This window comes from Micromys minutus (genome assembly GCF_963924665.1).
Source record: "Micromys minutus genome assembly, chromosome: 6".
NCBI classification, from domain to species: domain Eukaryota; kingdom Metazoa; phylum Chordata; class Mammalia; order Rodentia; family Muridae; genus Micromys; species Micromys minutus.
The window spans coordinates 44305339-44320072 of NC_137975.1; the positions used below are offsets into that span (position 1 = coordinate 44305339).

General features: G+C 39.6%; 1 protein-coding gene across 9 annotated transcripts in view; it reads right to left on the minus strand.

The window, feature by feature from the left end:
• The window catches only part of MLLT10 (MLLT10 histone lysine methyltransferase DOT1L cofactor), a 124618-nt gene that overhangs the window by 7977 nt on the left and 101907 nt on the right, over positions 1-14734 (minus strand). For all 9 annotated transcript variants that reach the window (XM_080918286.1, XM_080918285.1, XM_080918287.1 and 6 more), the window contains 4 exons: positions 13678-13856; positions 5476-5593; positions 4304-4376; positions 1576-1730 (listed from right to left, as the gene is read on the minus strand). In XM_080918286.1, the coding sequence (XP_080774412.1) occupies positions 1576-1730; positions 4304-4376; positions 5476-5593; positions 13678-13856 (525 nt within the window). The remainder of the gene's footprint in view (positions 1-1575; positions 1731-4303; positions 4377-5475; positions 5594-13677; positions 13857-14734) is intronic.

Consider the following 14734-nt stretch of genomic DNA (forward strand, 5'->3'; position numbering starts at 1 on the left):
CAGTGCAGCTGCTCAGTCTGTCTCTCCGCAGGCTTCCAGCAGGGAGCGCTGTATCCGCAGCCCTGCCACTTCTCTGGAGGAAGAGTCCTCCTCATCTGCTAACAAGCTTGTGGCCTGCCTGATCACCTAAGATACTCTGTTAATTCTTCAAAGGCCTCCACTTTTAACTGCCAATCAAGAGCGTTGTTAGGCTGCGGTGATGGACATTAGAATAGCTCCCAGGTATTAAAAAGTTGTATTTGCTTAGCATGAGTGACCTCAGGGCTTTCCAAAGACCCTCTAGCATTACAAGACTTAATTTTATCCCCTTAAGGTGCCCAGATGAGAAACAGCAGTGTGGCTAGCCTGCTCTCCACCTGTCCTGTTTAAAAGGCTCTGCCCACATCAGTCTCCTCACATCCAACAGTTCTGGGCAGAGGTGTGTCCATAAAAGGATCAATTTAAGACACTTGGCTCAATAACAATTTTTTAAGCTTAGATTTTTAAAAAAGAAAAAAAAATAAAGCACTGAAATTTTCCATACCAAAATAATAAAGCACTTACTCTTCTTCCCTGACTTGCTCCAAATGTGCTACTTTGGGCATCATGTTGGCACCCCCCATTGGTATTTATACTAAATATGTATGTACAAGATGCATGCGATTAACACTGTACTTAAATGTAAAATTTACTAATTACTGAAATCAATTACTATTCCTTTCACAAAAACAGGGCCTAAAGAAGTAGCCTGTCTCTTCTGGAATTCACTATGTAGACCGGGCTGGCCTCAAACTCACAAGAGATCAGCCTGCCTCTGCCTCCCAAATGCTGGAATTAAAGATGTCTTCCACTTGTTTCTACCTGTTAAGTGGCAGAATTAGAAACAGGTATTGCTGCTATGTCTACCTAACTGTTCTCACAAGCTGACAGAGTAACAGCAGCAGCAGTTTATTTCCAGCAGTACAGAGAGCACACCTGAGGCTGTCTCTCCAGTGCTCTTGTCTCTCTCCATACTGCCTAGGAGAGGTACAGCCGTACTCTTAAATTCACAACATACTACGCCACTGAAAACAAAAAACAAAAAACAAAAAACAAAAACTTGCCAGAGATACTCTTCAGACAAATTTGGAGTTAACACTATATAGAGTTAGGGCTGGAAATAGCTCAGAGGTTAGGAGCACTGACTGCTCTTCCAGAGGTCCTGGCTTCAATCCCAGGAACCAGAGTAAAGAGACCTGATGCCCTCTTCTAGTGTGTCTGAAGACCGTGACAGTGAACTTATATATAATAAAAAAACAAAACAAAACAAAAAACACTATAGAGTTAGCTCTAGCAAACCATGGCACATACCTTCTCTGATTACATATAGTGCGGGACATAATGTCATAACTGTTCCTTCTGTATTTTATTAACTTATTTGTTTGTATTGGGGGGAGGGGGGCACAGTTTCTCTGTGCAGCTCCAGCTGTCCTGGAACTTGATTTGTAGACAGTCCTACCTTGAACCCTCTGCCTCCCGAGTGTTGAGATTAAAGGTATGCACCACCACCGCCCGCTTCCAAGTATCCATTTTAGGGACAAGAAGATGAATACTTACTGTCACTAGGAGTGCCCTGCTCTAATAAAAACTGCTGTCCTTCACTCCACTGCCTCTCCAAGAGCTGTTCGATGCTTGCTGCTACTGGAGGCAGGTTCTCCAAACTACTATTGCTTGGTTGATCATATCGAATCTGCAAGTTGTTCACAGGGGATCTGTCAAAAACATTCATTCTCAAGTTAAAAAGAAGGGAACGCAAGTTCTGCACATCAGTCTCCTGCACCAAGCTAAGAGCCCATCTTCCTGTGTGCATTTTCTAGCACCAAGAAGCCTATGGCAGAGGTATCAATAAAATCAGAATTAAGTCATTATTCTTCCTTGATAAATTATAACTGACCAGTTAATTAAAAACCACTAAAAAACAAATGACCAATGTTCTTTTGAAGTAGGCTATAAACAAACAAACAGCGTGGCTTTCTTTATAAGACACAGGGAGAACGGACCCTAGAAGAGCTTTAAAGCAGAAAGGAAAGGAGAAAGGGCTCTAAGCTGTCTCAGGGTCAGAGTACTCTGCCTGCAGAGGGCCTAGGTCTGGTGCCCAGAAGCCACATGATGGCTCACAACTCTGTAACTCTAATTCCTGGGGACCTGATGCCTTCTTCTGACTTCCTTGGGCACTAGGGTCTTCATATAATGCACATACATGATGTGCATGTAGGCAAAGTACATATACAGATTATACACATTAAAATAAAGTTCTACCACTATGTCTTAATGTACATGCTATCAGAATAACACTACAAATGTAATACTATGGAGGACATTTGAATCTTAAAGTCCAACAAAAAGAGAAATTTAATGACTTTTAATTAAAAATAAAAATCAGTTTCAGTTCTATTAGTCCAAAGCAATTTAGATGTGTAGAATGTAGACTATAAAAGCATTTTTTAATGTCATAGATTAGTTCTTCAAACAGGTCTTAACCCTTCTAAAACAGATGAAAATGAATGTGTTCTATTCTTCCGTCTAGTTTTACTGTTCATTAGTAAATGGGTAGACTGTCTTTGTCTCTGCTCTCCATTCTACCTTAAGGTATCAGTAACGAGCATCCGGATCCAAGTATTTTTATGCAGTGACCTCCATTTACAAATGAGGAAAAGGGAGATCTGGGGAGCTGGGGAGGGGGTGCCACACAAGGGCCAGGACACTAATTCTGAAAGTTTGCTTAGTCAGTTAAGAAAGGCTTCCATGTCTTGTTCATGGAGCTCACGTTGGAAAACAACTGTCTTTTGGCGATGAACTAGAGCTCTGGCCCTGGCAGAAGCCTGCTATCTAGCAGCTTCTTACAGACTCCCGCCAGTAAGGCATTCTACGAGCAAGCATCCTGAGCGGGCCACCACTCTCCAAACACCTAAGTCAGGGTTGGTTGGGCTGATCGCTTAAATGTACACTAACAATAACTTAGTGCCATCCATTCTATTCTGGTCTGTGTAAAATAAAAATAAACGTGCTACTAAGCAAAGCTGCACTAAGGGACTCTGAATCCACTTTAGATGATGTGTGCGACAGTGTGTCTAAACATGAGTGAGATTCCGTTAACTTTCTCATTTAAAAAGAAAGCCATAAACAGTACAAAAATACAATATAGAAATCACAGAGCAGTGTTATTTTCTCATTCTGTACTTCCGATCCTTGTTTCCAAATGAGGAGTATTTTCTCCAGAAGCACACATCAGTTACATCACTACATCACAGGAGCTTCGTGAGGAGAGGTGCACAGGAGGTCAGTGGACGGTGTGCACTATGGCGAACAGCGTGCTCACCGGGTAGTGGTGGTTCACACTTTTAGTCCCAGCACTAAGGAGGGGGAATCTCTTGAGTTGGAGGCCAGCCTGAATTTTACAGGGCAAACTGCAGGACAGCCAGTGCTAAATAGAGAAACCCAGCCTTTAAAAAAAAAATAAAAGGTGTTCTGAATGAACATTCCCCAACTGAGTCAGCAACACAAATGTTCCTTTTGCCAAAATATGACGCATTCTCCTCTTCAGTGGAAACTCCTCCGTGACTGGAAAAGGCCCAAGGACCAAGCCAAGACTTCTGTCTTCACCCACCCAACTAAATGTGAGGCAGAGTTTATAAAACTGGAGAAAACAAACTAGAGAAGGATGCCAAAGTTGAAAACAGAATAAAAAGACAGACATCACTAAATTCCATGCCTCATTGTAAACAGACTTCTATTCCACAGCACGGTTCCCTCGTCAAGAACACATCATAATCCACTCTGATCAGTTACACCATAATGGATGGTCCTGGCTGATCATATAATACCTAAAGACAGACGTAATACACTGGATATACTCTGCTTCCGACAACCTAAAAGAAACTAGAGGGACCGTAGGAAGCTTCGTTTGTGAGGCTGCAACCAAAGACATAGCCAAAGATGAACCTCCAGAATGACAGTCTCAGTTTATATCTGAAGGCATCAGGATTTTATAAGCAGAAATAATCACCAAGTCAATGCACTAATCATCCCGCAAGCTAAATACACAAATGATAAATAGTTCAAACTGATTAGAAACATATGAAAATGTATTCCTTTTAGCTTAGAAATCTAACAATGTGTTTGAAATTAACATTTCAATTAATTTAGAATCAATTTTCTTGTCTAGACAGGCTTCTTATCTACAGAATGCTTTTATAGCCTCCTCAACAAATACACACTTTCCTACTCAAATTTCCAAATCTCAAGGTGTTTCTTGCCTATGCTTCCCAGTAATAACAATCCTCACCTTGGAGAGAGGCTTCCTCGGGGTGAGCTTCCTCGACCAACCAGGCTTCGGCTATTGTCTCCGAGATCTTGATCTGCAGTGTAAATATTCCAGAGTTGATACTGGGACTCTTACTAGAGACACCAGGTTTTAAGCTCCTGCTCTGAGTTTTCATAAAATATCTATCACGTCTTCTCGGTTGTGAAAGAGGAAGACCTGCCATGCTGCTAGTTGGGAGCTGTTCAACTGTGGCATGTAAAACATTGTCCATACACATCTTTGGTGGGTGTGGAAGGCCCTGGGTTATGTTCTGTCCTTTTACACCTTTCAATCTTACAGCTCAGAGGCATGGTTCGAATTTGCAGTGCTCTCCCCTCAGCCACTTTTAGTTCCTATGGTTAAAGTAATGAATCACAGCTGTAGACAACTAATCTGCATGCGGAGCACAGGGAATCCTTAAGCTTTTCATTTAACACTCTGTATCCAAACCCAAGTCACAAAACACATTGATACACCAAGACTAAAATTGTTAGGTAACTTGTCACACCAATAAATATGTAACATAATCCCAAACTGGTAAAAACAATTAAGCTCTAGATCATGTGCATTAGATGAAAACTGTTTACTTGATAAGTATGGTGCTGGTCAGCCCTTTACAGTCTATTGGCCTCCCACAGGGTTGGACTGCCCTTACTCTAACTCAGGTAGCCACTGACCCTTGAAGGGTAGTGACAAGAAGAGCCATCCATTCTTGGTGATCTGCTAAAGCCATCCCCTCCCTGTGACAGCCAGAACTATGTGGGCATGTCAACAAATCCACAAGGATGGAATGAAATAAAGGTTTGGGCTACTCACAGTAACACCCAGTGCTGTGTTACTTTCACTGCACGGAGCTGAGGACCAAACAAATCTGTCAGAAAGACACTGTGGCACTCCTGCCTAGTGATGGCTCAGCTTAAATATTTACATTTCAGAAGAGTTTAAAAAAAAAAAAAAGATCAAACGGCACTATTTTACTGCATAACATTTACATACTTTCAAATGTAATTCTTTTCCTTTTCAAAAACTGAAAACAAAAATAAAACCAAAATCACCTACTAATAACATCCATAGATGGCTGTCTTTCCTTCCTTCTTCCCATGTTAAGAAAATGACCTAACACAGAGCTAGCTGACACCAGGGAGGGGCTTTACCTGTTTGGCTGCTTTCAGACTGAGCGATGAGAACGGCCATGGATGGATTTTGATTTACTCTACTGCCATACATATGGGCTGGTGCCTGACTAAGAGCAGACCCAGAAACAGCATTTGCCTAAATGAAGAGAAGCACAGAGTTAGTGGTCAGGCTGGTCTTCCTCCTGCAGGCTCAGCTCACTCATCCCAGGAGGCGAGCAGATGCTGACCTGCAAAGTAAATGCTTTCTTTTAACATATAACATCAAATTTTGAAAACTACAGTGTTTTTAAGGAACAGCTCATTCTCTGAATCTACTTACACTAAACCTAGTATGGTAACCATGTAAATTTACAACTAATTATTTAATCTCATTAAACCATTTAGAAAATCAGGCAGGTAGGCAACATGTTTTAACAAATGCCGTGTCTCTTAACATCACAAGCTGAGAATGTCAAATGCCAAAGGTTTAACTTCTACTTCTAGTATTTTGATTGCTGGAAGCCATGTGTGCCTGTGCCATTGTTTAACACTGTCCGTTACTTCCCATTGTGACAGACTGAGAAGCCTGCTGCTTGTGCTGTTTTGTCTTCATCTCAAAAGAAAGCAAAAAAAGCATCACAAGTATATTTTCTATACAATGCAAAGCTCAATCAATCTCAGCTTTGCCCTGAACCCCACCCCACCATATAAGGTACGGCCTTTATGGCAGGAAGCCCGTTCTCCTAACTGAAAAGCTCCTCCACAGGTAGATTCACGTTGCTAACACAAGTCTGAAGGCCCCTTACTGGGACCTGTGCCAAACAGGCAAAACTGAACCCTTAAACAGATGGAGGTTAAGAAGGCTGGCCAAAGGGTTGCATAATCCAATGTAATAAAAATGCCTTCTGTATACGTTCCTACTTTCCAAGAATATCACAACCTTAAGATGTACCATTCTGGAAACAAGTCTCTTGTATACAAAATACTGTAGCCAACAGAAACCTTTTACTACCCTGGAATTATTTTCAGAATAAACAGAATCATAAACATACATAACTAAAATCAAAGCATAATTATTTTAGAATAAACCTCTTTAAAACAACTCCCAAGGACAGCAGCATTTCTAACAACACAGGCATGGGTTGCATCTCAGAGGACACTGATGATGTCAGTTATGACAAAACGTGTCTAGAGAATAAATTATTTCTGGCCAACTCCTACCTTTAGTAACAGTATATTGTTGTGGCATCTAGATAATTTATTCAGTAAGCACTAAGACTGTTCTTTTATAATCCGTATAGTGGTTTCCAAGATCCAGAACCCTGATTGTTCCAAAGTACTTTATACTTCACATTTAATATGTAAATCCAATTAGCAACTTCTCTATTTTTCTCTTCTTAAGGATATGGTCAATAAGTTTATACTAGAAAGCCATGTTTAATAATTGAGCAGATCAAATACCTGGGTGTATAACGACCCTTGCAACCAAACTTCATGACTTGAGTTCTAATCCTGGGATCCACTCAGTGGAGAAAACTGACTTGTACAGATGATCGATCCTCTTGATACCCACGTGTGCAATACACACATGCACACACACACACACACACTGAATACTTACTATGCATTGAAGAGAATGGATATTGAAAAGACAATAAACTAAAATATATGACACTCTTGAATGGTGAGACAGCTCAGTAGGTAAGGGTAAGAGACCAAGCCTGATGACCTGAGTCCCATTCCTGTGATTCTACATGGCAGAAGTTGACTTTTCCAAGTCATCCTGACTCTCACACGTGTAGTATGGCATGTGTGTGGATGGAACTATATAAGGAAACATTTTTGAAAAGTGACTTTGCCTCTCCCAAAGCAACCATTTAGGAATATTAGCTACTCATAAAATTAGCAAGAACAAGAAAATTGGAGACATATCAACATTATAGAGCACCAATAACAAGCCTCAGGTACTAAAACTTCAAAGTTCTTTCTATGGAACTGTTCTACATTTCAGACACAGTTTTTAAAAGGTTAACTAAGCATACAGAAAATTAATTACAAGGAGAAAGAAAGTTTATTTTGAAGAGGTTTCTTGATAGCAGGAGAGAGACCTGCATATAGCAGGAGGCAGATGGACTGGGAGGAGTGGTAGGTGGGGAGGGTGGGAGGGACGGGCCTGTGGCCCTTTTTCCTCTGCTGCCATCTCTGTTCTACCATTTACTAGCAGGAATACCTTTTAAGAGACCCAACTCTTGTTGTTTTGTGGTTTGAGAGAGGGTTCTCCTCGGCTGTCCTGGACTATAGGCCATTAAGGCTGTTTCTGCCTCCTGAGTACACAGCCGCTGCCCGGGCACATCCCACTCTTTGGAAATAATCTTTGAAAGGAGGGGCCTCTCCTGATGCCATGGGTTTCATATTTCTTCTTGGTAGCTTTAGATTTACAGGGTGGCATTTTCTAATCACCTTCAGTCAGTAAGCCCACTATATAAACATCAAACCAAAGGCAGTAAGTACAGTAACTGACCTGCCTAATAACAATGGTCAAAATGAATAAATACAACTACCATTGGCCTACTTTAAACTAGGAAAGCCTATTTTTTAAATATTTATTTATTTAGGAAGCTGAGGCAAGAGGATTATAAGTTTGAGGCTATATAAGCTCTTGCCTCAGAAAAGAAATTTTCAAAAGAGAGAAATGTAATTATTAATTTTGCTGATAGGCAGGGACTTTTGTTCTGTGCACTAAAGCTTGTAGTGCTACTCCACACTGATGTCTGCTCAGACAGACACACATCATTTAAAGTAAAGAACATCAGAGTCCAAGGTCAGCCTGGTGACAAATCAAAGACTCTGTTATCCCTCCAAAGTTATCTTTATTGTCAACAGCAAAAGAGAACAGCATGATTCATGGGGACTGGATCAGAACATATATGTACACACTGCCCCGGTCTTAAGAAATCCTAAGACTCTAGGAGAAAAAAAAAAGAGCTCAGTATGAATGATAATTATTTTATCATTAAGTCCAAAGACCAACAAACTAAAAATAAACCAAACAATTACTGAAGTAAACATAAATTTCTTTTAAACAACTGCCTAAGATTTTTAAAAAATATATACCTCATGAATTTAATATATCACACAGCCATAAAAAACAGAAGCAAATATCTCAAGAAGTATTCAAACTTAAGACAAATAAGTAAGATTCAGTATTTCTTAAACAGACTAGGCTATCATTTTTTAAAAAAAACCTTAATATAAGAACTCTACCTCTGGTTTAATGTACCTCTTTAAGGTTCAGGTTATGAGCACAGACATATTTGTGATTCGCTCTGGCAAATGGTGACTGAGCAGATCCTAGGCTTATTGTAAAGTACTTTGCAATACAGGAGGGAAAGGTATAATAAAGGTGTGTCTTAGGCTAAGCAGAAGAAAAGACTTAGGTGGAACAAGAATTTGCTGCCAAACTGAGTTCAATCAACAGGACCCAAATGGAGGAAAGAGAGAACAAACTCTCACAAGTTATCCTTAACTTCTGTATGCATGCTGCGGTGGATACACAGAAGGACAGGTGCACATACACACAAGCACACACACACATAAACGCACACACAACCATAGACACATGATGTAATAAAAAGAAAAATGGAAAATGCAAGGTCTAATAAATTATTTAAATATAAAAGGCTATACTATTTAAGGTACACTTTCTCCTCAAAATTATAAATGAACAAAAAGAACTGACTCTAATAAGTACATGGTGGTGTGAGCCTACACCCCCCAGCATGTAGGAGGTGGGTGCAGAACCACTAATTTAGTAGTCTTTGCAGAAAAGCAAATACATGACACTCTGCTTCATAAGAAGAGAAATAGTGATAAATGGTGTGACTCCCTGTGAATGCTCATCCTTAGAAAGTATGACAGAAGTAAATGCATAATTTAAAGGTAGGCTTGAAACTTTATACTTCTATCCTACGGGACAAGTTAAAACCAACATGGCTTTAAAGCATGTATTAGCCTATACTGAGTCACCATCATGGTGACTCAATGATGCAAGCAAGCTCTAAAATGCAGCACGACCACGTCTGCCACTGTCTAGCACAGGCACATTACTTTAAACTTCCAGCTGGGCAGTAGCTGTGCAGGCCCTTAATCCCATCACTCAGGAGGCAGAGACAAGTAGATCTATGAGTTCAAGGCCAGCCTGGTCTAGAGGACAGTCAGGCTTATACAGACACACCCTGTTTAGAAAAATAGAAAACAAACAAAAATATATTGTTCTTAATTTTGTCAAGAATGTTCTGTGGGTTGCTGGGAGAGATGGCTTAGTGGTTAAGAATACTAGCCCTCTTTTAGCAGACACCAGGTACCCACATGGTACAGACAAACATATGTGCAAAACACCAATACACATGAAAGTAAGTAATTTCTTAAAATTACTTTATTGGGGGCAGGAGAGATGGTTCCGTGGTTGAGAGCACTGACTGCTCTTCCAGGTCCTGAGTTCAATTCCCAACAACCACATGGTGGCTCACACCCATGTGGAATCCCATGTCCTCTTCTAGTGTGTCTGACAGTGACAGTGTATTCATATAAATAAAATAAATAAATCTTTTTAAAAAGACAACTTTATTACCATTTCCAATGTTTGTGAGTTGGGAATGAAACACAGGAGCTCACATATGTGAATTACACCCCCAGGTCCTTACTTCGCCTGTATACACTTTCAAAGGAAAAACATTTTATCAAAATTGTATCTGCTAATAGCTCAGCTACTGGCAAGCTACTAAACTTCCCTATCCTCATATTTTGTGTTTATTTACACAATGGGGCTGATGCTATAAGGCCTCTCATCAGAACACTATAGGAATGTACTTAATACTCATAACTGGCTGATAAAAATTTCTGGAATTGGATATAAGCATCACATACTTTAGTTTGCTATTTTTAAAATTAAATTTTGTGGCAGCCATGATGGTTCAACTGGTGAAGGTGCCTGGTACCAAGCATAATGATCTAACGTTAATCCCCTGAAACATGCAAGATGGGAGAAAGCAGATTTCTAAGAGGCAAGTTGTCCTCTGACATATTAAACATGCACTACCCATGTGTACACCTGCACACACAAAATAAACTTAAAATGAAAAGCCTTTAATAACAAATCATTTGTGAACTATTGTGATTTCTGGTTTTCCATGAACTTGGAAATTGTCAATTATATACTTATGCTAATTTGGGCAAATTTCCAAGAATAAAAACAATTTCAAAAAACCATTAGCATGAATGCCCTGCTATAACTAATACTTCACCCACAGACTTTATTATATAGCACAGTAATAATGCTGAATGAAGGGCCTCATCTGTGACCTCAGCACAGCGACTGAGGTAGCGCTGAGGCTCTGCAGACCACTCTGGGTTACAGAGATCTAAGCTTTGGGACTATATGGTAAGATTGTCTCAAACAAAACACAACAGCGAAAACATACTGACTATGAATACAATGCAAGGATCAAAATGTTTCATAATACATATTAAAACTATTATATAAAATAATGTATATTAAAATTGAGAATACGTGTTTGACCAGAGTGTTCGTTTTTTGGAAGAAAATCTGAATGAACCCTAGACAGAGACTGAATCAAGTCTCATCTATTCCTGACAGTGACTCAAACTTCCTATGGAAACACAGTCTGAGAATAGACTCCACGTCTGAGTCAGCCACCGCCAGTGAGGCTTTACTGCTCACAGTGAGGAGACCTGAAAACCAAGTGTCACAACTCTCTGCTCCCATGAGCAGGCCAACCGAAGCTGCCCTGTTCAATTGCATCATTCTCCACTACTCAATGCCCCAAACTGCTCCCTAATTGTTACAAGCTTAATGTATTCAAAACCATTGTTTGGCTAATGCTGAAATGTACCACAATTGCGTCTCCAAAATATAGGAGGAGGATTAAAGTGTAGTTAAACCATTCCTGAACATTCTCGATGGGACAGAGGATTGGACAGAATAACCAACTCTGAATAGGATTCTTCACTAGTTAATGTCTAACTGATGTTACCACTATCTTTTAGGGAGAAAATAGTGAAATTTAAAGTACAATATGAAAAGTTAATGATACTTCTAAGATAATTTATGTCCTTAACATAAGATCAAAATAGAAAGAACACATCATTGCCACATAATATTTTACCATGTGGAAGGAAAAATATCTACATTCACTACTACTACTACTGCATTCCTCACAGTATGTGCCGAGTATTTATACTGATATTGGTAAAAGAAAAAATATTTAAAAACAAGTACAACATATCAATAAGCTGAAGTTTAATATTTTTAAAAAATTGGTTATGAAGGAGTTTTTTTTTTTGTTTTGTTTTACAATTTCTCCTTCCTGCACATAATTCTACAAGTATCTGTTTGTAACTAGAAGCCCAAATCAACCTGCCATGACTTTTACCTTCTTCATCACTTCCCTGGTTGATAATTTCTAAGGCATCAAAAAAAACCTTGTTGATTTTACTTACTCTGAGGTCAGAAAGAGTAAGAATGACCCCTGGACTTCTGTTCTAGCTCCAACCTAGCCACTCAAAATTCTGTTTTCATTAATTATGCAGGGAAGGACTGGCCAAACATTTACATTTCTATTCTCTATGCACATTTTAAAGTATCTGTCTGCTGAGAGAGAAGAGAGAGAACGGGAGTGGGTGTGCCTGTGTAAGGTAGTGCTGCTGAGTGAGCCCAGGCTCTTGCACACGCTAGGTTCTTAATAACTGACATGGCATCTAGAATGATATTTTAAACACTGATAACTTTCACTACCTATCTTTTGCCATTGACTACCTACATCAACAGACTGTCCATGAAGAGACTAAGACTCACGTGAAGGCTCAGCTGAAATATGCTGCCATAAAGTACCGAGTTCTCATAATTCCATCAGAATAATTTTCCATCTTTTCCCTTACGGACTGCTTGTAACATTTCACATTCAACACCACTAACAGTGCCTGAGACATCTAAATTGAAGTAGATCTGCCTTAGCAACTTCAGAGGTCAATGTACCTCAGTTGCTACAGCAGCACCAGATAAGCCAGACTAAATCGTCTTAAGCTTCAAGGCAGAATGCATTTACTACTAGGCAGAAAAACAGAAGCAGCTGTCTCAGCATGTATCATGTGAATCAAGCTGTGTGTATGTATGTATGTATGTATGTATGTTCACAAGATCCATGTTATTTGAGCATGGAAAAGAGATAAACAAGATAAAGACCCTAAATGGCCTGAATCCTGGATTACTTGTAACTTGTGAATTTCTCCTTCTCGCTCACATTTCCCTTCACTACCACTTCTCCCCTGCAGCTCTCCCTGATAAAGGCCCCAAATGCACCAACATAAAACATAAGAAATGAGGCTCTACTTAATTCAGCCTGCAACTAAAACAATAATTAAAACAGAATTTATAAAAGCAGAAAAGAAAGTGCATGCTGAAAATGAAAAGTGAGATGTGGTCCAAGGTACAAAGCTACCCTCTCAATACTTAACTACTTGTAAGAGCCAGTTGAAAGAAACCTGGGTAACTCAGTTGAGACCCCACCTTAAAAAAGAAAGGAAGGAAGAATGCTTTTTACACTCCCAATATATTTGTCTTCATCTACACTGCTAAGATTTAAAAACTGAAAAATAAAATTAAAACCCTACAAATGAGGTTGCATATGAAGCTGCAGAAAGAAGAGAGAAGCCATCAAAGGGTTATTCGTGAACACGCTATCTCCCACCAGGAACAAGAGAAAAATGTCCAGTGTACAAAAGCATCATTCTTTTTTTTTTTTAAATATTATATTCGGCGAGAAGAGTCATTTTACATTTGGGAATTTTTAAAATTCATTTTATTATTACTTTATTTTGTGTGTTATGGGTGTGTGTGTGTGTGTGTGTGTGTTGGAGCTGGAGTTAGAGGTGCTTATGTGCCAGCAGATGTGGGCTGGAAACTAACTCAGGCTGTCCACAAGAACAGTGCGTACTCTGTCACTGACCCACTCTTCCAGCATGGAGCCATTTCTTCTTCCAGACTCTCCTCTGTTAACTAAAATAATTTACACAACGGTTTTCAAATACTATTTGTACAATTTTAAATGGCCTTAAAAAAAAAAAAAAAAAACCCTAAACTGACTCTTACTTTTTCCTACACGTTCTGACTTTTTGTTGGAGAGAATCTCTCAAATAGCTAAGGCGGGCTGAGCTATAACATACCTGAGTTGGAGCAGCAGCAGGTGTTGCAGATGACGCAGCCGAGGGGGAGAGAGCTCCCACCTGTTGCACATGCCCAGATGACTGCTGAGGTACATGAGAGCTAGAGACAGGAGTGCTAGATCCTGATCCAGACACCACGTTTGGAAAGGATACAGCTACATCACTGCTGTTATAAATACCTGCAACCAAAGAAATTTTATTTAAGCATCTCATAATTTTGCACTCAAATTGGTCAGACAAGACTTCTCCTTGATCCCTTCACTACTAATAAATTTTAATTAGTGTTTAAAACTATGTTAGAAGAAACTAGCACTAACTTTTCATAAAATATTTGTCTAAAATAACCTGTGTCACTTTTCACATAAAAAGTATTTTTGTTAAACAAGTGAACAGTTAAGCATTGTCGGCGTTTCTAAGAGCAATAAACGACTTCCAAATAGGAGAATGAAGCAGCTGAGGGCTATTGTTTAAAACCACTTGGTATGCCTTTCAAAATGCTTAGAGCCCTAGAAATCATGGCCAAAAAGCTATAAAATGGAGGGGTGGGGGGACTTGTTCTAAAAGACTACAATGTATGAAATAATATACGACAGGACTAATTTTGATTCCACTAATAAAAGGCCTTCATGTATCACAACTGCAAGAACAGAGGGGGCTTCTATCAAGAACCCAGGAGCAGGACTGCCCCAAATCTGAGTAACAGGGCATGGAAGATAAGGCAGCAGCCACTTTTCAATTCTGAAAACATGGGGGACTAGAACATGAGGACAACTTGACAAAGGCATTCTTTCCATTTTCCTGTCTGTTAAAGTCACGAGGGAAAAAGGAAGGAAGATGTGATTCCATCTAGTAAAGCTAGGAAAAGAAGCAGGAGGAAAGACAACTTCAGCATAAACTAGCAGTCACTGGGCATCATTCCCTAGGTGTGCAAAAGCCTTATGGTGTAAGTATGAGAAGCTCAGTACAGATCACTAGTACCTCATTAAAAAAACACAGATCTAGAGCACGGAACTGTAGCTCCAGCACTAGGACGTGAGAACTGGGTGGTGGAGGTGGA